The sequence below is a fragment of the Leptosomus discolor genome, chromosome 16 (assembly GCF_034619465.1).
Source record: "Leptosomus discolor isolate bLepDis1 chromosome 16, bLepDis1.hap2, whole genome shotgun sequence".
In the NCBI taxonomy this organism is placed as follows: Eukaryota; Metazoa; Chordata; class Aves; order Leptosomiformes; family Leptosomidae; genus Leptosomus; species Leptosomus discolor.
The window spans coordinates 15,886,243-15,908,276 of record NC_141406.1 but is presented as its reverse complement, the minus strand read 5'-3'; the positions used below and the strand labels follow the sequence as shown (position 1 = coordinate 15,908,276).

Here is a 22,034-nt window from a genome sequence, read left to right as displayed (position 1 = left end):
AAGCTTCGCCTGGCCAGGAGCAAGGAGAGGACACCCAGCTCCAGCAGCAGACTCACTCCTCTGTATGACCCTGGGGAGTGTCCCTGTCCCCTCCCGGGGCTGGCAGCGCTTGCCTTTTGCTCGAGCCCTGTCCTGGCACCCTGCTCGGACTCCAGCCGCTCCTCCAGCTGTGCCAGCCGCTTCCGCAGGAAGGCGATCTCCGTCTGCGCGCAGTCAAAGCGCACTTGCCACTCGTCCTCTGTGAAAGGAGAGAGACCCCGAGGTGCTGGGTGGGTGCTCAGGCCTGACCCACCTGAGCGGCCATGCCAGGGTCGGATGGACCAACGCACGATGGCACCGTGGCTCCTGTATGGCACAAATGCCAGCACTGAGCTCGTAGGGTGCAGCTCTGCTTTGTGCACCCAGGGCTGTCCCAGCTTGCACAGCACATGAACCCCCGCCTTAGGCAAAGCATGCATGCTCATCCCATCCCATCCCATCCCATCCCATCCCATCCCATCCCATCCCATCCCATCCCATCCCACTTGTGTCTGCTCCAAAACATGCTTCAAACACACTTGCAGCTGCCGGGAGCGCCGGGCAGTGCCAGCCATCGCCAGCAGCACCCTTCGGCACAATCCCTGCCTGCATCCCCAGCCCTGTGCAAGAGCCAGGGCCGTGTGCGACCGAGCTGTCACTGCCAGCTCCTGCCAGACGAGAAATGCAGAAAGATGGGGTGACAAAAACACACTGGCATGGCCAGGGTCTGGGGGAGAAGCATTGCTTGGGGAGGGGGGCTAACCTCTGCCCATTGCAAGAGGCTTTGCTGCCCCACTGGGGCAGCCCCACAGGTCCAGCTGGATGCCCAGAGCACGCATTGCCCCTGAAGGGGCACCCTTACCTCCTCCAGAGCCACTTATCTTCATCTCACGCAACTGAACCAGCTGCTGGGCCTCTTCCAGCTGCTTTTCCACCGACTCCAGTTTCTTCTGCACTTGGTCATGTTTGCTCTGGGGAAAAACCCAGGGAAGGAAGGGAACAGCTCTACCCGGTTCCAGGGCACTTGGGTCCCACAAGGCTGTGCCAAGAGGGTGGCGTCGCCACCGGCATGACCCCACAGATTAGGGCTCTCCTACCTGCAGCTCCTGCAGCTCACGGGCACCCCGCAGCCTCTCTGCCCGCTCCCCGTCCAGGACCTGGCAGGCAATGTCACCCTTGTACCGCTCGTCCGACAGCTCCGTCGTCAGGTCGATGATCTGGGGGGCAACAAGGAGTCAGTCTGGGATCAGCCCAAGTGTGCTGACTGCTCTCCTTTGGCGGCTGCCTGTGCTTAGGGGATGTGGTAAGCGTGCGCCATCACCAACCAGTGTCACCAGTAGGAATCCAGGCTTCCATCACTGTGCTCAGCAAACAGCAACCACTGCCGGAGCCCATGGCTGCACCCCTCACGTAGCTGCCTGCTACAGCTGCATGGCCGGCAGCTGGCACCAGCAGCACGCTGCCTGCATGGTGCTGCCTGCAGGCAAGGCTCATCAGTTTTCTGCACCGCTCTAGTTGATCAGAATCATACAATCATTCAGGTTGGAAAAGACCTTTGAGATCATCAAGGCCAACCACCAACCCTACTTTACGCTAACTTTCACTTGAAACAACAAGCAGATGAATGAAGGGGGAATTATTAATCCAGAGAATTAATTCCACTTTCCACAAAGCAGAGGTGAACGTGGTCCACCCCGCTCAGCCAGCTAAGAGAGAGGCTGTAGAGGCAGCAGGGCCAGCAGGAACAGTCAGGCTTCCAACGCTCCTCTTCCTCCCTCCGACAGCATTTGAAGACACTTCAAACTTCCATGCACGTCTCACAAACTCCTTAGAGGGTCCAACAAGTTTAACTCCGTAAGCAAACCCCAGAGGTTTTCCTTCCCTGGGGAGCCGGCACTTTTCTAGGTCTGTCCCAAGGCACTAGCAGTCCCAGCCTCGTGGGTGCGATTTAATTTTTAACAGGGAGCTTAAGCTAAATCGTCTTTAGCTGCTTCCCGTTGAGACGAGGGTCCCTGGCCCTCGGGCTGTCGGCACCATTAACCAGAGCTGCAGTGTCACACCCAGTCCGCAGCTCGGCCACCCCTTGGGGGACATGGGGCTTGCTGGTGTCGAATACAGAGTCGCCGGGAGTCAGCAGAAAGCGGGGGTTTGACTCGAGCAAGAGCGCCGGCGGAGCAATGCGCTTGTCTTGCCCCGTTGAGCACCAGACCTGGACACAAGCACCGGCCGGACCTGTGCAAAGGCACAGGCTGAGCAGGTTGCTTATCGCGTGATGAACAGGAGGGATGTGGCACTGGCGGGCTGTTTGAATCAGGGAGCGATGTCCAAGGCGAGGGGGGAGCCTCACAGCCCCGCGTTGCTTCAGCAAAGCCAGCAAAGACCCCCAACCTCTGCACAGAACAGCTTTGTTCTCCGCCACCCCCTCCCCCCTGCTTTCTTTTCTGGTCACCAGCACAACAAGCCTTCAGAGTCACCCAACACGTGATAACTGACTCAGTCCCACCTTGCCAAGGGTATAAATCTGGCATTTTAAAACCTCTGTTGGGTGAGAGCTCCAACTACCAGACGGGTCAATGGGCCTGGACCTGTCCCCTCCCCAAGCAGGGTTGTCTTCTTGGTGAGAATTGCGATAATTCACTATATTGCTAAAATATTGATCTATGCTCACTTACTGTAGCGCTTACTTAATCTGTGCTCGCTTCTCGCAGTGCTTGCTTGTTAGAGTGCACGGATGGTTAAAGGTAGTCAATAGAGATGTGCATTATTATTTTGGGATGACATTTATATTTATGTGAGACAGTGCATTTATTGATGGCAATTCCGAACCGGTTACATCTGTTGCCTTAATAAATTAGCTATTTTTGCAACTTTGTGAAACTGTTTCAAAGTCCCTGAGAGGCCTCTGACAGGCAAACGTCGACTCTAATACGGGGCTGGGGAAACTGCCTCAGTGAAAATCCTATGAGGGTTCTGGGATAAGATTAATAAGAATGAAGAGGAGACTAGAAGTTGTACACCAACAGTACATACATCTTTAAACATAAACTCCCAGGTCTGGGACTAAGGGTGGATCTAGGCGCACCCAGGCTCCTCGCTGAGAAGGAGTTTAGAGAGCAAGGGAGTCCACTCTGAACCTCCTGACCAGATCGGAGGGTCTCCCTGATCATATAACCGGCTCCCGCCCTTAAGCCAACACCCCTTTCAATTCCCTGCATCCTTAGTCATAAACCACTGACCAAGTCTGGGACTAGGATTGGATTTAACCTGACTCTCTGGAGGAGTTTGGTGAGTAAGGGGCTCCCCTCTGAGCCTCGTGGCTCAAGGGGAGGGCATCCTTCAGCGACATACTCTTATCACGACACCCCTCGCGAGGGGCGAGCCGGGTAAACCCAGGGTATTTAGAGCAAACTCAGGTGCTCCTCCTCCTCCCGGTGCTCAACAAAACCCCAGCTGCCATCGCACAGGAACCCATGCACCTCCCCACAGGACCAGTGGCCAGGTGGGGATGCATGTGGTCCCCAACATGCCTCCCAGTCCCTTCAGACACACACAACAGGGCAGCCGAGCGGCTGCCCCAGCGGCTGCCACCCCCCAAGCGCTGCACACAGCAGGGTCGTGCTCGGAGCCGGGGGATGGGGACACTTCTCCTGCGCATCGTCTCCTCGGTATTAGCATTTATCCCACCAAACTAATTCACTCCTGGTGTCTGCCGAGGTCGGCGAGCCTGCCGTCCTGCGAGCTAACGAGAACACGATACACCCGTACGTCATTTCCCACTCTAATTATACCCCTTTGTCAGCAGAAGGGGTGACATTCGCGCTGCCGCTCTGCAGCCTTGCACGCCACGCTGCTGGCAGCGCAAGGCGGCGGCTGTCCTTGCCAGAGGGGACATGAGGCTTTCCCTGGGGACACCCCCAAGCACAGCCCGTTCCCAGGGCGTCTGGGCTGCTCTCCGGGTGCAGACCCTGGGGGGACCCGTTGCTCCGGCAGGTTGGTCCCACCCAGCAGGGACCCTGCAGCGGTGCTGGCCCTGGGTGCTGCAGCCGGGCACCACAGCCCGTCTGGGTCCTGCTCAGAGAACCACCAGTGGCCATGGTCACTCTGCTGGCAGTTCACCCACCGCCCCCTGCCCAACCCCCTGCTGATCCCAGCTCCTCCTGCTGTAATTGTGGTCATACTTATCCCAATATGGTTTAATTTCCAACTCGACCAAGTGGGGCTGCAGCAGAGGCTTTTTTGGGGCTCTACCTTGCTCTCCAGCTTCTCTGCAGTCTGTCTGAGCTCGCTGCACGCCTGCTCGGATTTTTCCAGCTTCCTTCTCAGAGCCGCCAGCTCCTCCTAGGGAAGATTGCAAAAAAAACCACATGTGGAGAGCTCCAGCACCCCCACTTTATTTATGAAAATCTCATTTTCTGTTAAAAGTAAGTGGGAGAGACATCCCTGCCTTATTAATAAAATTTACGAGGCAACTTTGAAGGCTGCTCACTGCAAATTGCCGGGACTACAGCTCCTGACATGAATTTCATTGGAGGGAATGTCAGCTTCAGTGTGCACACAGAGCACATTTTATGAGAGAGAAGCAAACCTCAAAAGCCTGGGATGAACAGCCAAACGTCTGAATTTTGCTCATGGAGCGTTCCTGGGGCCCTGGCAGGCTATCACAGAGCGGTTGCAAAGGCACATTGTTTTCTGTGATTCTTTTTCAGGCAGCCCGGCTGTAACGACAGAAAGAGCTGCTCGGTGCAGCCTTGTCCTGCTTTGATGTCCAACACTGAGCAGAAGCAGAACGTGTAGAGTTGTGATAAAAACAGAGGTTAATGGGTGATGGGGCCTGATGGATCCCAGGCGGGTTTGGAGAGAGAAACAGAGGCTTGGATAGCTTTTATTTCATCTGAACCAGCCTGAAAACATCTTGTTAAAACCTCACTAAGGCAAGAGGAGGAGCAGGATGACAGAGAAGACAGACTAAGAATTTAGTACAGGTCTCAGGTGGTGCAGAGGGGAGAAAGGTGCCTTTCCAGGGTCAGCAAATGCCCATTAATGCTTCCTATCACCAGCAGCAGTGCAGGTGGAAGCCAGTGCAGCTCTGGTGACAGTATGGGGCAGAGTCCCCTGTGCTGAGGATGAGTTTGGCTGCTCATCATCTGTCATCCCACAGACTGATGTGGGGCACCTGTTCCTCAAGGGGCTCAGCTCAGCTGACCCAGCCCCAGCGAGCTTGTGGGGGCACGGGGAGGGCAGCTGCAGCCCTGGGACAGGGCTTTGGCTGTGGGGACATGGTGCGTTTGCTACTGTCCCTCTAAAGAAGAAGAAGAGTTATTTGTCCTTTCACGGTTCTGCGAAACACGTTACTCAGGGCAAAAAACACAGTGCTAAGAAGACCTGACTTCTGGATGGTCAGAAAACACCTCTGCCTTGGCAGAAATTACTTCCAGTTTGACTGACCTATCAGGCAGACCCCTAAAGCATCCCATCCTATCCCGTCCCATCCCGTCCTGTCCCATCCCATCCCGTCCCATCCCGTCCCGTCCCTTGGTGCATACTTCTTTTGCACGGAGCTGCTCCTCCACGAGGTTAACGCTGAGCAAGGGCCGCACGCGGCTCAGCAGCTGCCACCAGGGCCAGTGCCTGACCCCCTGGAAGACCACCAGGTTCTTCTGGATGCAGCGGATGGCAAGACGCTGGATCTGTGGAGAGACACAGCCGGCAGTGGCCCTCGCCCAGTCATGACTGAGCCTGTCGGGAAGGACCAGGCTGCGGCACTGGGCTGGAGAGGGACAGGTTGGCGGAGGAGCTCTGCACCACTGGGGATGACAGCCATGACATCCCATGGCTGCCCACGGGGCAGGGTAAAGCAGGTACCCTTCAAAGGAGCAGCCTGCTCTCCTCAGAAGAGCTGTCATTTGGATGCTCTGGGCCACGTCACAGCAGCACTGACCCTCTGCAGCAGCCAGAGCCCATGCTTTGGTGGACACAGGCTATCCAGAGCCCGTGGGATGGATACCTTCAACCTCTTGAACTTCTGACGGCTGAGGAAGCCCCTGCAAGCAGCCTGGAGCAGGATCATCTTCTGGGCTATCAGCTTGTCACGTTGCTTCTCCAGTCTGGAGATGACCCCTGGCTTCAAGAAAACCTGACGGCAAGCAGCAGAGGTTACACACTCCCAGGAGGGGGTCTGAAACCTGCCCGCAGCCCACGGGACATATTTCTGGCTAATGCCCAGCAGCCTCCCCTGAGACCTGCAGGAGATCGAAGGTCCTTGGACTGTCCGGGACCAGCGAGAGCGGCCACTGCAGCAGCACATAATACCGTGGCCAAACCCACAACACGCCTGTCTGCCCCGTGCCATGAAGGTACCCGCAGCAGCCCCAGCACCAGCCTCCCCGGGGGCACTCACGGGACAGCAAGAGGGAGCTGTGTCCCCGCTCTGTCCTGTCCCCAAGCCCAGCGGCTGGATGGCCGCACACCCCGGAGAGCACCATCCACCTGCCCCTCCATCTTCTGCTCCTGGGCACTGCCGAAACGGGGCATACAGGGCTGCCCAGGTCCCACTGACTCCCTGGGGACTGGGCTGCTGGTTGCCCTTCGGGATCTGGCCCTCGCACTGTGCTCTCTGGCGTTTGCTCTCTGCCCTGCCTCCTCTCACCCCTCCTTTTTGACATGGGCATCAACCAGCACAAGAAGCCGCAAGTCCTCGAAACGCTTCCCTCAGGCCATGGCCCATTTCCCACCCGCTGCGAGGACGGCCGGGCTGCCTCTGCTGCAGCGGCATTTCGGGCAGCGTACACAGACGCACACAGATAACAGCGGAGATGCCAGTTTACAATAGGAAAAACAAAATTAACCACATCATTTTCTTTAACTGAACTTGTCAGAAACACCTCATAAATGATACAGATTTGCTGATGCTATCGAATTTAGCCGGGTATCGATCTCTCAGAGTGTAAGATATCTCTCGGTCATTGCCTGGCAAAGCTCTCGGGATACGGGACTGATCGCTCCCAAGTCTTGTGCACCATTTGCATAATACAGCTTTAATAAAAACTGAATTACACTTGTGAAGCCGGTGGCATACTTAAGGAGCTACATTTTAAAGATGCCAAATTGAATCAAAGAACAATTCCAAGGAAACTCACTTTCTTGAGATAATGCTATGATTGCTCCACCACCTAGTTGATTGTCTCATTAATGTCTGTATTAACTTCACAAGCCAGCGAGTTTTAGAAGCTAGTACAAAATCAATGCTCAAAGCGATGGCAAAACTAACTCCTCTATAACAAGATGTGACTGGAGCTGCTATCGCACTATTGATTAAGTACAAGGGTTTCATAGGAGAGATAATTGCAAACTGCACTGTGCAGGATAAAAAAAAGTTATTTTACTCCACAGAACCATTTCATGGTTTCTTTCTTTATAGACTCCGAGAGCTGAAGGCAAGCACACATGCAAAACTAATTTTTATTCGAGATTATTGCATTTAAGTTCAAATGTTGCTGCGACAACGCTTGCACCTGCAGCTGCCCAGCTCAGCAGAGTGTTAACCCCAGCCCACCAAAACCGTGTGATGCCCAAGCCTCATTTACTCACGTGAGACGTCAAAGGTAATTAGGAACTTAAATGCCACAAGGGGCCGGATTCTGATAATTACGTACAGAATTTACCTCGGGTAACGCTTTCAAATGCGAATCAGGAGCCTTCTGCTTTGATTTTCGGCAAGGCTTGGTTTCCCAGCCCAGCCGGGCACCGCAGGGAGCAGCAGAGGAGAGGCTTCCTCTCCAGTTTGGGAAGCTTTGGGCAGCTGGCAGCACCTGGCACGGGGCTGACCGTGCCCATACGCACCAAGAGCAACGGGGTAGCAGACACCAGAGCCGTCATACCTGGCTGCGTCCTATGGCCACGCTCTTCTTCTCCAGATCCAGCGCCTGGAAGAGCTCCTCTATGGCCTGTGGAGAAGGAACACGACATGGAATTGCTCAGAAAACATTAACAACCTGGTAGGTGCCTGCCGAAACGGGGCGCGGAGAGCCCCGGTCCTTACGGGCACCCAGTAAGGGTGCACCCAGCGGGACTCTCATTTCCCCCTCCCCACACAAAAGCGCACCCACCCAGCCCGAGAACAGCCTCCGAAACGGCCTCCCCAGCCCCGAGTCCTGGTGCAAGAAGGGCTTTCTGCCCCGGGGGGCTTTCAGGAGGACGGGGAGCGGAGAGCTGCAGCTGCATGCCAGGTTTTCCCCTTTTTGCTGCCACCTCTGCTCTGGAAGGACCCAACGCGTGGGTGGCCGTGGAAGAAGGCTACTCCGGGGAAGGCAAGAGCTTGTCCCAGCACCATCCAGCCAGGGCCCAACTGCGCTGCTTGGCTGTGGGCCTCGGTGCTCCATTCCCACCCAGCTCACCAACAGCTCAGCCTGTGGAGCCAAAAGCAGCGGGGAAAGCACCAAGTCCCCCCTGAGCCCTCCAGCACCGAGCTGAGCCCCCACAGGGAGGCAAGCAGATTAGTCCTGAGCCACAGGAGAAGCCTGAACTCAATTACTCTGAGCTTTGGACCGACAAGCGAATGTAACAGCCAGCAATACCGTACATTTCCTCAGGGCAGCAAACACTGGCAGATCAATAGATGATTTGAAAACCCTGGAGCTACAGAAACCATAACAAAAATCCTCCGCTAATACTTCACTCCATACAACATCCCCTGGCAGCCTCACGCGTCTCCTCCATGAAGGACAAACCCACGTGAGGAATATTTCACCCCAGCCCCGGGGGCACCTTGCTGCAGCACCACGGCAGCCCTAGCCCTCGCCAGCAGCCGTGCACGCGCCGGGGCGACGTGGGGACGGAGCGTGCGAGTGCACGGGGTAGGGACCACCACGGCACACAAAACCGTGTGCTGGAGGTTGAGGAAGCACCAGCACCGTCGCTGTGCCCCGCTCCGGCGGCACTGCTGGGACTGGGAGCAGGCACAGGGCTGTGTGGGATGATCCCAGCCCCAGCACGAGCACAAGGTCGGTTACAGCTGCGCTGTCATCCTCGCTACAGACAAGCGTCTCTTGTGCTCCAGCAGCCTGGTTAATGCAGCTTACCGGGAAGCAGTCTCCAGCCAACAAAACCGCGTGGCAACAAGCTCCAGGGAGGATGGGATTTTTCAAATCCCCTGCTTACACGCTGCTGACGAGGCACCCTCTGCCTCCTTACAGCGTTTAATAACAATATTGACCTTTTCTGACTGTCAAACTTGTCTTCTTAAATCCCGAGGTCTTAACTGAATTTGCACATGCTGGCTGGCGGTTTGCACAATCAGAGTACATGCCCATGTTTAATTCATGGCTCTCGGCTCTTCCCAAGTTCTCGGTGCTTCCCAGCTCACTCATACCCTGTTCCAGGGGCAGGGGCGGTTCTCCCCAGTTTTGCTGCAAATGGATTCCGAAATGAATAAAACTGGCAAATCTCTGCCTTCGTTCTTGAGCTCCTTTGACTTTCAGGCTTCGTGAGATGAGGCAAGGAGCCACCCTGGGCTGCCGCTTCACAGGTGCCTGACGGTAGGTGATGCCAGTCCCCAGGAACCTCCATGGTCCCTGCTCTGTTGGGTCCCAAGGACATGCTGCCTGGCTTGTCCTCGGCCAGCTGGTTTTTGGGGGAGCTGGGGTAAAGGATGGGGCGCTGCCACATGGGGACAGAGCAATGCACGGATCCTGCCCTCTGCCCATGGCTCCAGTCCCACTGTTCGTGCCCTGTCCCGCAAACCGAGACCTACCAGGCACGCAGCCAGAGCACCAGAGGACCCAGGCACAGCCCCCAGCAAGTAGGATTTTCAAAGCCGTTTCCTCTTGAGTATGAAAAGTAACAATAACAGGCTTCATTTCCAGGCTGATTTCTCCAAGTCCTCTCCACGGTGCAATAATGTTGGCAAACGCAGCCCACGCCAGGCATGCTTACTGCCTTTGCAAAAACAGTCCTCAGGGGGAGAAACTCTGGGATGAAGAGCTGAGCTTGGCTGCTCCACCAGGAACAGCCACGCCGACTGCTGGAGGACCCGTGTCCCTCCGTGCTCGGGCACACGTGGGAAGGGTGAAGAGAAGCAGGACGCCAAGCCACCCCCTGCAGCCCAGCGCTGCACGAGGCTGAAGCCACACAGGGCGCAGCCCCACTTGCCAGATCACTCCTGATCGCTGCGAGGGAGCTCCAACCGCCCAGAGCCCAGACGTACGGGCTGAGCCCATGGACTCCCAAACCCAATCGCCGTTTCTCAGCAGCACAGCAAATGCTGGTGAGCCACACCGAGCCTTGCTGAACGTGGTTTTTCCCCTTCAACCCCAGTTCCTGAGGACAGCCTCGCGTTTAAGAAACCCCCAGACCTGCACTGACAACCCTGCTACCAAAGCTCTTCAGCAGCTCTCCTGATGCGCTCTCCCATCCATGGTGGGTTCTGCAGCAACAGAACAAAGCAGCACTGCCCACAACTATCAAGAGATGCTGGAGCTCGGCAGCCCACAGCCCTGCAGGTATTGACCTTACAGCAGCCAAAGGAATAATATCAGCAACATCGAGTGCCTGAGTGAGGCAGTGACTGGGAAGCAGCGCCTATCCCAGGGCAGGGAGACACTGGTATGGCCCAGCCCATTTGGTGAGAGGACAGCCAGGTTCCCGCAGGGTACAGCCAAGGCCAGCACAGGGGCTGCCTGCAGGGAGCCCCAGGAATTTCTCCTTGTTGCAAAGAAAGCAGTGACTACGTTGGGGAGGGCTGGAAGAGCTCCAGTATCAGGAGAGCCCCATGTGGGGCTCTCAGCCTGCGCTCTCCAGGCCAGCCCAGCACATACCTTGCTCTCATCCGGCAGCTCGTAGGCAGAGGTGTGCTTCTTCATGACGTCCGGAGCCAGGACCTGGAAGCGCCGTCGGAACTGGGTCAGAAGCAGGCGATCCGCATACCCTGGGAGCAGACAGACATCACTGGGGACTGTGCCAGCCCACGGACACGTGGCTTGCACTAAAACACCAGGGAGGGAACCGGTGGGTGGGGGGCTGCTGCGAAGGGTGGCATGTCCTGAGCACAGCAAAAGGTGTTGCGGGTGGTGGGGACCAGGGGAGCTGTCACTAGCAGAGAGAAACCCCTGCAGTGAGGGCATGGCGGAGGGAGCGGAGAACCAGCAGAGATGCACTTGAGGTGGCCAGACACCGCCCCAGTGCCTTATGCTCGTGCAAGAGATTCCCCTGGGCCTCCTGCAAGGGTCCCTCTCCTCCTGGCATGGACAGTGACCATGGTCCATGCAGGTCTGGCCTGATGCATGGATACTCCAACAGGAGCACAGGGGAACCCCACCGGAGCTGCAGCCACCGTGCTCAGGCTCTGCTGCCAGGCAGCACCGTGGGCTGTGAGCAGGAGAGGGGCTGGGAACGCCTGCAAAAAGCAGCAGTAAAAACCCGGGGGCTTTCTGAAGTGGGGCTGGCAGGAGGCAGAAGATGAGCAATGTGTGGAAGGGGTGAGCTGCCAGCACCGGCAGGTGGGACCAGCGTGGCACAGGGCGGTGCTGGAGGGCTGGGCGTACCGATGCGGTGGAGGCGCAGAGCATCCAGGAGCTGGGTCCCCTCCAGCTGGGCTCGCAGGGTCGGCACGTCCAGCTGCAGGGCTGCATCGGGCGACGTGGGGGACCGAGGCACCGGCCCCTCCGCCCCTGCTCCTGGGAGGAGGCAGTGCACAAAGTGCAGCTGGGACCGTCGGAGAAGGTTCATGAGCGCGTCCTGCCAAGCAAGCAGAAGTCAGCAGGGACGGCGCAGGGCAAAGGGGCAGCACGGGGCAGTGGTGGGAAACTGCCCCCATGCACCCTCCGCCATCCTCAGAGCCCTCAAAGCTCAAGTGCAACAGCTTCGGTCGGAGAGGTGAGCCCGAGGTGCAGGTTTCAGATGCTGAGCGGGACCCTCGTCTCTTCGAGAGAGTTTAGGCACCTAATTATGGCTGAGATCAGCAGGAGCTCGGCACGTGCCCAGCACAGACGGCAAGTCTACTTGTCTGAGTGCTTAAGAGGATTAAGCAGCGGCACAGCAAGGTGCACGTGTAATCTGTTTTATGATTTGTCTGCCTGGGAGGCTTCCCCTGGGCGACAGCGGTGCTGGGGAGGCTTGTGGCCACCCACAGCCAGCCCAGCATGCCGCGCCCAGGGCCTTGGAGGACACAGAGCCACAAGGCTGACCCCCAGCCCCGTGGTGCAGGAGGTACCTGCTGGGGGGGGTGCGGGTCTCCCCGCTAAGGAGGACTGTGGGGTGAGGATACACAGCACTGCAAACACCCCGACCCCCCCAGCCGCCAGAGTCCTGGTGCCCGCACTCACCACCTGCAGTTTGAGCTGGGCACACACCGACCTCTTCTTCACAGCTGCGAAGCTGCTGGCGAAGGTCTTCCTCACGCAGCCGTTGCGGTGCAGGACGGCCTGGGAGCGTCCCTCCAGCCCCGCCACGGCGCGGCAGGCCAGCGGCGCCTGCGAGCGGGGCAGCATCAGCTCCTTCACGGCGTCTCTGTCGGGGCGAGCGATGAGACGGGGCGGTGGAGCCACAGCGGTGCCGGTGCTGGGGAACCTCTGCTTCCCAGCCTCTTCAATGGGGTTGCAATGCCCAGCACCCCAAATTCGGCATTGGTGCTGCTGCGGAGCACCCGGCCATGGAGCAGGGCAGGGTGCAGGGACAGCCCCCACCCGCTCTGTTCCTCTCTGGTTCGGGCACTGAGCTGTTCACCGCTGTTAAAACGTCCCGGAATTCAAGCCCAGAACAAAATGAGCTGAGAGTGCTTAAGCAGAAGGTTAAAATCGTCCCGTGTGGGGAAACATCTGCAGCAGCTCAATTACATTTCTAATTCCAATTTAGGCTACAAGGTTCCCCAAAGCGGTGAGGAAAACCCGCATGGTTGATACACAGGGAGCTGCCCTTTGCTGGCGATGCCTCGCAGCCCAGACCTGTGTCGGACAACCAACCCCACAGCACCACAGAGCTGAGGACATTGTGGGGTCCCCTTGGTGCCCCCCTGTGCCCCCCACTGCCCATGCCCGCAGGAGGGAACCCCCACAGAAATGTCAATGGCAAGGATCCGCTGGCTCGAAGAACCCAGGCAGCTTTGATGGAAAGCTGTTCACCACGGCATCATTCACCAGCTCACTCTGTAGCGTCTACTGCGATCACAACGTGTACATCTGGCTGTCAGTCAGCCCGGGGGTTGATGGATGTAAGTCAAATCGCTTGACATCTGCTCCCCCCACCTTAACTAAACTCTCAGGATTCCCACAAAGGTAGGATGAAAGCTGTGCTTTTTCTGGCTGGCTTGCAGTTTTTCCTCCAGGCGGAGCTGGGCCTGCTGGTGCTGGCAGGTGCCTCGGGCTGCCTCACAGACAGGATCCACTCAAGATCCCGTCCCCTCCTTGCCCACCCGAGGGCAGATGATCTCCGTCCCCTGGGCTGTGCATTGGGCAGGAGGTGGGGGAAGGGGCAGGGACACCTTACAGCCCACCCTGGCTGCCTGCGGCTCCTCTGACCTCCGCCAGCCTGTGGGATCTCTCCTCTCTGATGGGACGCCCCACACAACCCCCCGCCTTCCCCACCACGAATGACCTCTCGGAGCTGGGGCAGGTTTGCAACCTCCAGCCCCAGCCAGGGCAGCCCAGCTCACGGCGGGGTCATCCCCAACCCACTCCCACAGGCACGGGGACGACCGTTGGCACCGCGGCGCATCCCTCGCACTTACACCTTGGACCGCTGCAGCACCTGGATGGCGTTTTGTGCTGAGAGGTTGGGCTTGGCTTTGCTGACCCAGCCCGTCAGGTCGTAGCGCACGGGGTCCGTGCCCAGCTGGTGGGAGATCTCGAAGTGCAGCGCCTGCTCACACCGGCGCAGGTAGCCGTCCCCTGCAGTTGCAACAGCACCCCAGAATCACCCGAGAAAAAACCCCCTGTGAGCTGTTTCACGCACTGCACGGTTTCTTCAATTTCCGAAGCTAAACGGCGATGCCAAAGGACGGGCAGCCAAGCTGACCCGAACTTACCCTCCTGGTCAGGGCCCTTTGTTGTAAAGTAGGAGCACAGGCGGTCGAAGGCAGTGCCATCCCCGGAGTCTGGGATCAGCACCTCCTCGTCCAGGATCCACAGCAGCCCCCTGCGATCAGTCCCCGGGCTGCCGGGCAGCACCTGTGGCTGCCGAAGGGAGACGGCCCTGGGTGACGGGGAAGGGGCAGGAGGGCGGCGGGCAGCCGGCTCCAGCCGCAGCCATGCCAGCCTGCTCCCACCTCGCTCCCAGCCTGCTCCCCACCACCTCTGCCCAAATCTGCCTCCTGCCCTAGACCGGGGTCAGGAAACCCTCCCGGCCTGATCCAGCTCTGGATGTCACCCTTAAAGACCTCTGCAGCCACACGGTATCCCAGAAGAACCAGTCGTCCCAGCTCTGCAGCCAGGCTTGGAGGGGTGCCTGAGGTGCAGGGCTTGACCAGGAAGGTCAAACTTGTATTTCACAAAGCCAAAAAGGTTCTGGTTGATGCTGTGCCCTCCCCTGGCTTCTCTGTGCAAAACACACCATGATCTCGCACTCTGGCTCTGAAATCCTCACTCTTCTGAGCTGGAGGATGCTTCAAGCATGGCCAGAATCACATCATAGAATAGTTTGGTTTGGAAGGGACCTTCAGAGGCCACTGAGTCCAGCCCCCTGCAGTGAGCAGGGACATCTTGAGCCAGATCAGGCCTCAGAGCCCCGTCCAACCTGGCCTTGAATGGTCCCAAGGATGGGCCTTCTACCACCTCTCTGGGCAGCCTGTGCCAGTGTTTCACCATCCTAACCATCAGCAACCAACTCCCACCATGGCTATGGGGACAGGTTACCTGTGAGGAGCTCAGGTCGATGATGGACAGCGTGGCCAGTGGAGAGCGCTCTGGAAGATCAAAAGACACCTCAACATTTTCCTGGAAAACATTATTTAAAAGCTTGCTTCAGTCATGGTCTGGCCTCCGAAAGCCAAGAGGAGATACATTTGCACAGAGGGGGAGGACAATGGTATGGGCCCTGCTCCCACTCAGCTTTGCGGGGACCTGGTCCTGGGGGAGTGGAGCAGCCACCGGAGACACCTCTGCCGTGGCGCAGAGGCACAGTCACATCTGCCCCTGCGGGCAGGGCTGGCGGGACCACTGCACCCAACCGGATTCTGCAGTGCTTTGTGAGTGTCAGACGAGCTGCATAAACCATGGATATGATAATAACTGAAGACTTTACAGGAAAGCACCAAGAAAACAATCAATTATTTAATTTGCAGCTTGCAGGCATTGTTTCCCTTTCTCAACCGAGGGCTTCAGGCTGCGAGCCCCCAGCTGCAGGGCTCACCCACCACCCACAGCGCCAGCACCCCCTCCTGACACCCCCCACACCATGCCCTGTGGCGGGGGGAGCCCCCAGGAGGGGCAGGGTAAGCACGTCTTGCTCTTGCTCACGTATGAACTGGGGATGTGCTGCAAGAGCCGTAGTTTTAGTGTCTCTCCATGGTAACTGTGAGATTTTGCCCAGGGAATCAGGTTTGCAGCCTGAGCGTGCAGGTGGAGCAGAAAGCAGCAGCGGGGCCCAAGTTTCCTCCTACCAAGGGCACTTGCTGCCATCACCCCCGTGTGTGACCCAGCTCTGGGAGTAAATGGGTCACCGGGACTTGGGCTCACACTTGCAGCCCTGTGGCTCACAGGGCAGTGTCCTGCACCGGGGCAGCCATTGCCAGCCAGCAGCAAAGCCAAGGCAAGGCAAGCCTGCTGAGCCCACTGTCATTTCAAGCTCGGCCAGTAACTACATATTCATCACTAGTGAAGAGCCCATATATGCTTCCTTGGAGCAAGTGATGTGTGAATACTGAGCCACGGGAATTCAACAATTTTCCCAGGGCTAGAGGTATTAAAGTAACTTCTGCAAGCCTAATAAGTTCATCTCTGCTTCTAGATTTTTTCAGCAGCTTATTTCTGCAATAATTTATCATTTTCCTTTTCATTCTCTATTATTCATCACCGAAGGAAAAACTCAGCTACACGAAGAGAAGGGCACAAAGCGTTCTGAGCTGGAACAAGCACGCCCAAAGAGATGCCAAGACAGCCTGGCACCTCTGGCACGTCAGAAATACCTGAGAGGATCCGTGACTGGGGCAGCGGGGGAAGAGAGACTCAGCTCAAGGCTACCGCTCCATACAGACCCCTCATTTCTGCAACACCCCTCCTGCTAAAACTGCCGAGTGTGTTATTCGGTCACAGGGACCTGCTGGGTCACAGGCAGCCCCATCGCCAGGTGCTGGGACGCTGCTCCCAGCCCTCGCTCCTCACCTCTCTGTACCTCTCCATCTCCAAAACAAAGGTTTTCTCGTAGAAGAGAGCCTGCAGCCGCTCCTGCACGTAGTTGTGGCAGAGCTCCTCAAAAGTCGCCGCTCGCTCACCCCGCTGGTGCCGTGGGTTGTGAAAGCCGGGAGTGTCCACCACCGCGATGGAGGCCATGGAGAGGTGCTGGGAGGAGAAAGACCTGGGGAAAGAGCCACACACAGCAGCTCAGCTCTCCCTTCGGAGGTGGCACTGCCTCCTCCCCGCTAACATGCACGTCCCTGGGTGGGCACCAACCCGCGTAGCAGTGACCAGCCCCGCGCTTCCCGTCTCCCCCTGTCCCAGTGTCGTCTGTCAGGGAGCACTCACAACTCCTGGCATCGTTCCTTTGCTTGTCCCTTTCACCTCACCCACCTCTTCTTTGATCTACTTGAGCCGAGCGTCTCCTCCCAGCATGGATGGAGACACCTGTCACGGGCTGCTCCTGACCTGGCCGACCGAACACGAAGCGGTGGGTGGGGCAAGGTGCTGCCCTTCCCACGTTTGTCCCCATCCTGGCACTCCAGCTATTTCAAGTACCAGGTCTTCGTCCAAATGTATTAAGTTTGAGGGACCGGTTGATTTGAAAAGCAGCTAAACTGGGACGTGACACACATGCTGAGGACCACGGCAGGGTCCAAAGCCCTGGCTGCCGCGCTGTGCCGTGCCGTCTGCGGCGTTTCTACAGGGGAAGCTGCTGATGTTCAGCTCCTGAGGAAACCTCCAACAGGAACCGCAGCCTGTAACAGGCATGGTCTGAGAAGCAGACATCAAGGGGCTTCTTGGGAGAAACAGAGGTTGTTTACTTCTTCACGGGTTGCTTGAAGCCATTTCCAGCATTTCAGATAAGGACAGCAGGGGAATCTGACCCTGAGAAACCTCTGAGATTGTTTTTAATGCGCATTTCTGAAACAGCCGTCGTGTTGTGCTGCTTCGCCAGCTGCTGCGCTGCCCCTTCCCCAGCAGCCCCGCCGGCAGGGCAGCCCACTGCTGCTTCGGCGAGATCAAAGGAGAAGCCTTTCTCCTCAGTGGCACAGGGCACCAAGGATGCCAGCACCTCCATCAAAGCACAGGGTTGAATGAAGCAACAAAATTAAATCTACGAATTGTTTGCAGATTTTTGTAGCAGCACCCTCCTGCAGCCAGAGTTGAAAAGATTCACGTTCACCATCAACTCACTGAGGAAACTGCATTTTCCTGGCTGCCCTGAAGCGTGCCTCCTCACCTGGGTCATTGCTGCAATGGTTTAATAAGCTCTGGTGGTCTGGTGTGGAAAATAAAGCCAGGCAAAACAAAGCTACCTTTAAAGGGAAGAGGGGGCCCGGGACACATCCCGAGTTAATGCTGTTATTCAGGAGAATCAGCAACATTTTGCTCCACTGTCAGCCCTCCGAGTGCCATCAGCAATTTCCCTTTGGAGTGCGGTTGCTAGGAATTACAATAAAAATATTCTGCAGGTTAAATAACTGCAGGTTAAAATAAACCTGCAGCAACAACACAGAGTATTTTGGGCACCAGCTTTTATGTGGATGCTGACTTCAACAAACTGAGTTGCGCACTAGAACTGGGAAAATGGAGCGGTTTGGGGGCCTGATCCTTACCCCCGTGTTAAACAATTCCATTTACCCAAACAGATAGTTTTGGCTTTACACCACCTGTGTAAGAGATAGATCAGGCCACAGAGGATGTCCTCCCCATCCTGGCTCTCCAGATGGAAGTAAGCAGAGCACGGAGAAGCCCTCGGGGCAGGGGAAGGTGCTGTCTTGGCTGCACCAGCACTCGGCAGCAGGATGCAGCCTCTCCCAGGCTACTCCGGTGCCAGACCCTCTCGCTCTCGACACCTGGATCCTTGCCTGCGATTGAGCTTTCACCACGAAGCAACTCCTACCATGCATCCGCAGGGCTCGCTGGGGGATCCCCTGACTGGTGTACTGCTCTGCCCGTGCTGGTAACCTTGATTTCAGTCTGTGAAGTCACATCTATTATTAACGGGAAGCCGGGCTGCTCCTCTCAGCGCCGCGATGCCCTGCTCTCCACGTCCGCTCGCGGTGCAGCCTCCCGGCAGGCACCTTGGCAGCGGCAGCAGAACCTGTGCCAGCCAGTGCCGGGTCTCCGTGCTAGGCTGCCGGTGCCAGCAGGAGGGGTAGGACATGTGCCGCCCCGTGCAACACCCAGATGCGCAGAGCGTGCTGCTCCGCGGGGCCCTTCGTCCCTGGTGCCGGCTCACGCGGGGCCAACAGCCCGCAGCAGGTCCCGAGCGCCACTGTGCTCTCCCAGATGGAGATTTTCAGGTAATCTTCTTTCAGCAGGCAGCGGTTGCCTGCTCCGTGCCTCGCTCCGCAGACCCCGCAGCAAAGGGGACTCTTTAGCAGCCCCGGGAGAAGGAGCCGTCACCCGCCGACACCCCCAGCGCCCGGCAGCTCCGTACCTGTTGATCAGGGAGACGACAGCGGCAAAGAGCTCTTCGTAGAGACCTGAAGCCATCCCCTCCACACACTCCACACCCGTCATCTTTGGCCCTGGCAGAGCAGAGAGAAAGGCAGGCGAAGTCACACCACTGATTTCGAGCCGGGTTCAGCCCAGACGGAGCCGAGCCGGCAGCGGGGGACTCCCTCGCTCCCTGGGCAGGACGACCCGCACGGCTCCAGCCTCTGCTTGCCAGGCACGGCACTGCTCCGGGCGCGCAGGCAGGGCACATCCACCCACCTTCAGTTCCTTAGTGCCTCCTGCCTAACAGGTATTTAAGAAATAAAACTATTGCCATGTTAAAGGCCGGATCTGCAAGTTCTGGGTCTGCTTTTGTCAATTAGATCCATGCGTTAATTCGCAGTTTATAGTGGCTCAGCAGCACTTTGTTCAGCAGGAGCTCAAGCCCCCGCCGTGTCCAGGTCTCCTTGCACTGCATGGGTGCACGTGGCTTCACTTGTAGGCACGGGGGAAGGGTGCCCACCCTGCTGCCCTCCTGGTTTGGGGGGGTTTCCCCCCTTTTCTAGGGAGAGCTCTCACAGCATTTAAGCCACAGCACTTATCTGCTGGGGACATTGTCTGAATTCGTCTGATCTTCGGGTGCCCCTAAGGAGTGACAGGCAGGGTCAGCTGTGAGCAGAGGGTCGCTACACGACAGGGCGCAGTTAATGATTTAATTAACACGAACATACTTAAATGGACCTTAAAGGGCATATTGCCTCTCCCTGCAGCACGCCCTCCCTCTTCCCCCCGCGCAGAGCCCAGCAGCTCCCTATCGCCCACCAACACGAGGGATGCAGCATCCCGGTACCTGCCGGGCTCTCCTCTGCCGGGGGCAGCCGGTGGCCCTGCGCCGTCACCTGCGCCAGGATCTGCTTCAGGTGGTGTTTGAAGACGGCGGTGGTGAGCTCCTCCAGGTCGCAGCCCAGCACCTCGGCGGCCTTGCTCGCACACTCGAATTTCATGAACTGCTTCCTGCCCACTGGGGAGGGGGACGGGGGGGACATGAAGGGCTCAGCCCGAGCGGAGCCGGGCGCAGGCTCAGCACCTCTGGCAAACATCCCTGCCCACGCCCACATGCAACCTCCCAAAATCAAATAAAACCGAAAAGGACTGCTGTTTGCCGCGTGCGACGGGGAGGTGGGAGTGGGTGCTGTACCAGTACACCCCAGTTCCCTTCCCTCGCATCCCCCATGGGCAGTTTCAGACCAGGCACTGCCCTTGCCGACCCGCTCAGAGCAACAACCCTGCAGACCTCAGCCTTTGGGCAAAGAGCTAGCCTGGGCACAGCAGGCAGGAGCCATGTCAGTGGGCAGGGAAGGGGTCTCTGCCCCCCAGCAGCGTTCAGACGCGTGGCTGAGGCGAGGAGGCAAACCAGCTATAAACCACCCCGCGATAAAAGACAGTTTCCACCTTGAAGGCACGGCTGCTAGGAAGCGCTTTAGCATTACCTCACTGCCCGTCTGCATGGCGTCCCCCACTGAGCTGAAAAGGTTTTTCCTTCTCAGAGTCCATCTGCCTCCTCCTGCAATCCCCTCTCCTTCAGGGACAACTCCCGTGTCTCTCTCTAGGCACCGGACCCGCTCTCAGTGGCCGGCCTGGCTCCCGCTCCCGCAGCGTGCGGTACGTAGGGCCGCCCTCCCTACGCACATGCTTCTGCTAAAAACAGCTGTAAGGATTTTCTCAGCTTTGCATGATACTTATCGTATTAAAGGCTGGCTGAGTCCAGAAAGGTTGACAGATTTGTCCCTTGGGCAATCATTTGGCATAAGAGGACCCTTTTTTTTTTGGTCAGAAGATAGCTCAAAACTTTAACGATCTCAAACCAATGCTTTTGAACAGATTTCCCCTGCTATAGCGCTCCCCAGATGCTCAGAGCATCCCGCCTGCCCAATGAGACGAGGCAAAGAGGAGACCTCCTCCAAGGAGACGTTCTGAGGCAATTCAGAGCAAGTCAGGAACCACAGGGACCACACGATCTACCCAGGCTGCTGCTGCCAGCACGGCATCAGTAACGTTGTGCGTTTAAAGCACTTCAGGGGAGCAAACCAGCAGATGTGTTTATGGGATTACGAACCAATCCCTCAAAATCCCGGATCACCTTCCTCAGCCCCAGCAATGTTTGCTGTCCCCGTCAGCCTGAGAGCAGCCCTCCTCCCAGCACCCTCAGCAAACAGAGCTGGCACACTTGATTTGCATTCAGCAACAGTGATTCCAGCTTAACGATTAAAATCAATAGCGAAGCAATCGGCAGGATAAACCCTTTTACAAATCCAGGAAGGAGAGGAGCTGAGGAGGCAGCCGGCCAGGGCACGCTTGGAAACACGGGAGGACGAGCAGAAATGGGAGCAGACGAGCAAAGTCACCCAGAGACCTCAGGGCAGCGCCTTTAGGTGGTGACAGATGAGGAGCAAGCCCGGGTGCTCGAGGCTGAGACGAGCCCTTAAAATACAGCAGGCGGCTGGTGGCTGGGGAGGGGGTTTGGGATGAGGAGAGAAAGACGGCCACCTCCTGGCCAGCCCCATGGGGCAGCAGGGTTCCCCACTCCCGACCGAGGTGAGGCACAAAGCAGCAAGAGGCCACGTTCCCGGGGGCCGGGGGGCTGCTTTGCAGCACACACACGAGAGTCATCCCCCCTCTTTCCCTTTCCCTTTGATCTTTTCCCATTATTTTTTATTCTGATTGAAGGACTCCAACATCAAGGGCTGTCCTGGAGCAGACAGAGGAATTGCCTCAACAATTCGGGCTTTGATTTAGTTTGTTTTCACCTGGTTTTGTCTCAGCTGGCTGGACAGAGGATCATTCCAGGGCTGCCACAGACAGCATCCCACACTGCCTACTCTGGCATCCCACGCCAGCCACTCCAGCATCCCACGCCGCCCACTCTGGCAGCCACGAGACGAGCGAGGGGCTCCGCTCAGCCCTGCCCATCGCGGTGCAAATTCTTCCCAGCAGCGCAGTTCCAAGTGGGGAAACCAGTTGCTCCCCACCGTGCTGCTCCAGCATGGCAGAGACCTTGCTGCTCTGGGCAGAAGGATGCAGCACCGTGTTTCACACCTCCACAAAACAAAACAACCACTCCCTGACCGGCACAGGGTGTTGGAGGCTGGCACAATTCTGCCTGGCCTCTCCATACCCCCGAGACACGCTCATTACCCCTTTGGTGCTCCCCAAATCCACCCTCGCTGTAAGGGGCTGCTGTGTGCTGAGTCA

At 57.5% G+C, this 22,034-nt stretch overlaps 1 protein-coding gene across 1 annotated transcript in view; it reads right to left on the bottom strand.

Moving 5' to 3' along the window:
* MYO18B (myosin XVIIIB) overlaps positions 1-22,034 on the bottom strand; it is a 73,018-nt gene that overhangs the window by 36,303 nt on the left and 14,681 nt on the right. Inside the window, exons 12-27 of the mRNA XM_086474018.1 lie at positions 19,633-19,803; positions 18,784-18,874; positions 16,326-16,518; positions 14,859-14,939; positions 14,033-14,180; positions 13,736-13,895; positions 12,336-12,519; positions 11,556-11,748; positions 10,830-10,939; positions 7,896-7,961; positions 6,023-6,151; positions 5,562-5,705; positions 4,267-4,356; positions 1,116-1,235; positions 881-989; positions 114-238 (exon numbers count right to left, since the gene is read on the bottom strand). Of these exons, the coding sequence (XP_086330144.1) occupies positions 114-238; positions 881-989; positions 1,116-1,235; positions 4,267-4,356; positions 5,562-5,705; positions 6,023-6,151; positions 7,896-7,961; positions 10,830-10,939; positions 11,556-11,748; positions 12,336-12,519; positions 13,736-13,895; positions 14,033-14,180; positions 14,859-14,939; positions 16,326-16,518; positions 18,784-18,874; positions 19,633-19,803 (2,114 nt within the window). The remainder of the gene's footprint in view (positions 1-113; positions 239-880; positions 990-1,115; positions 1,236-4,266; positions 4,357-5,561; positions 5,706-6,022; positions 6,152-7,895; positions 7,962-10,829; positions 10,940-11,555; positions 11,749-12,335; positions 12,520-13,735; positions 13,896-14,032; positions 14,181-14,858; positions 14,940-16,325; positions 16,519-18,783; positions 18,875-19,632; positions 19,804-22,034) is intronic.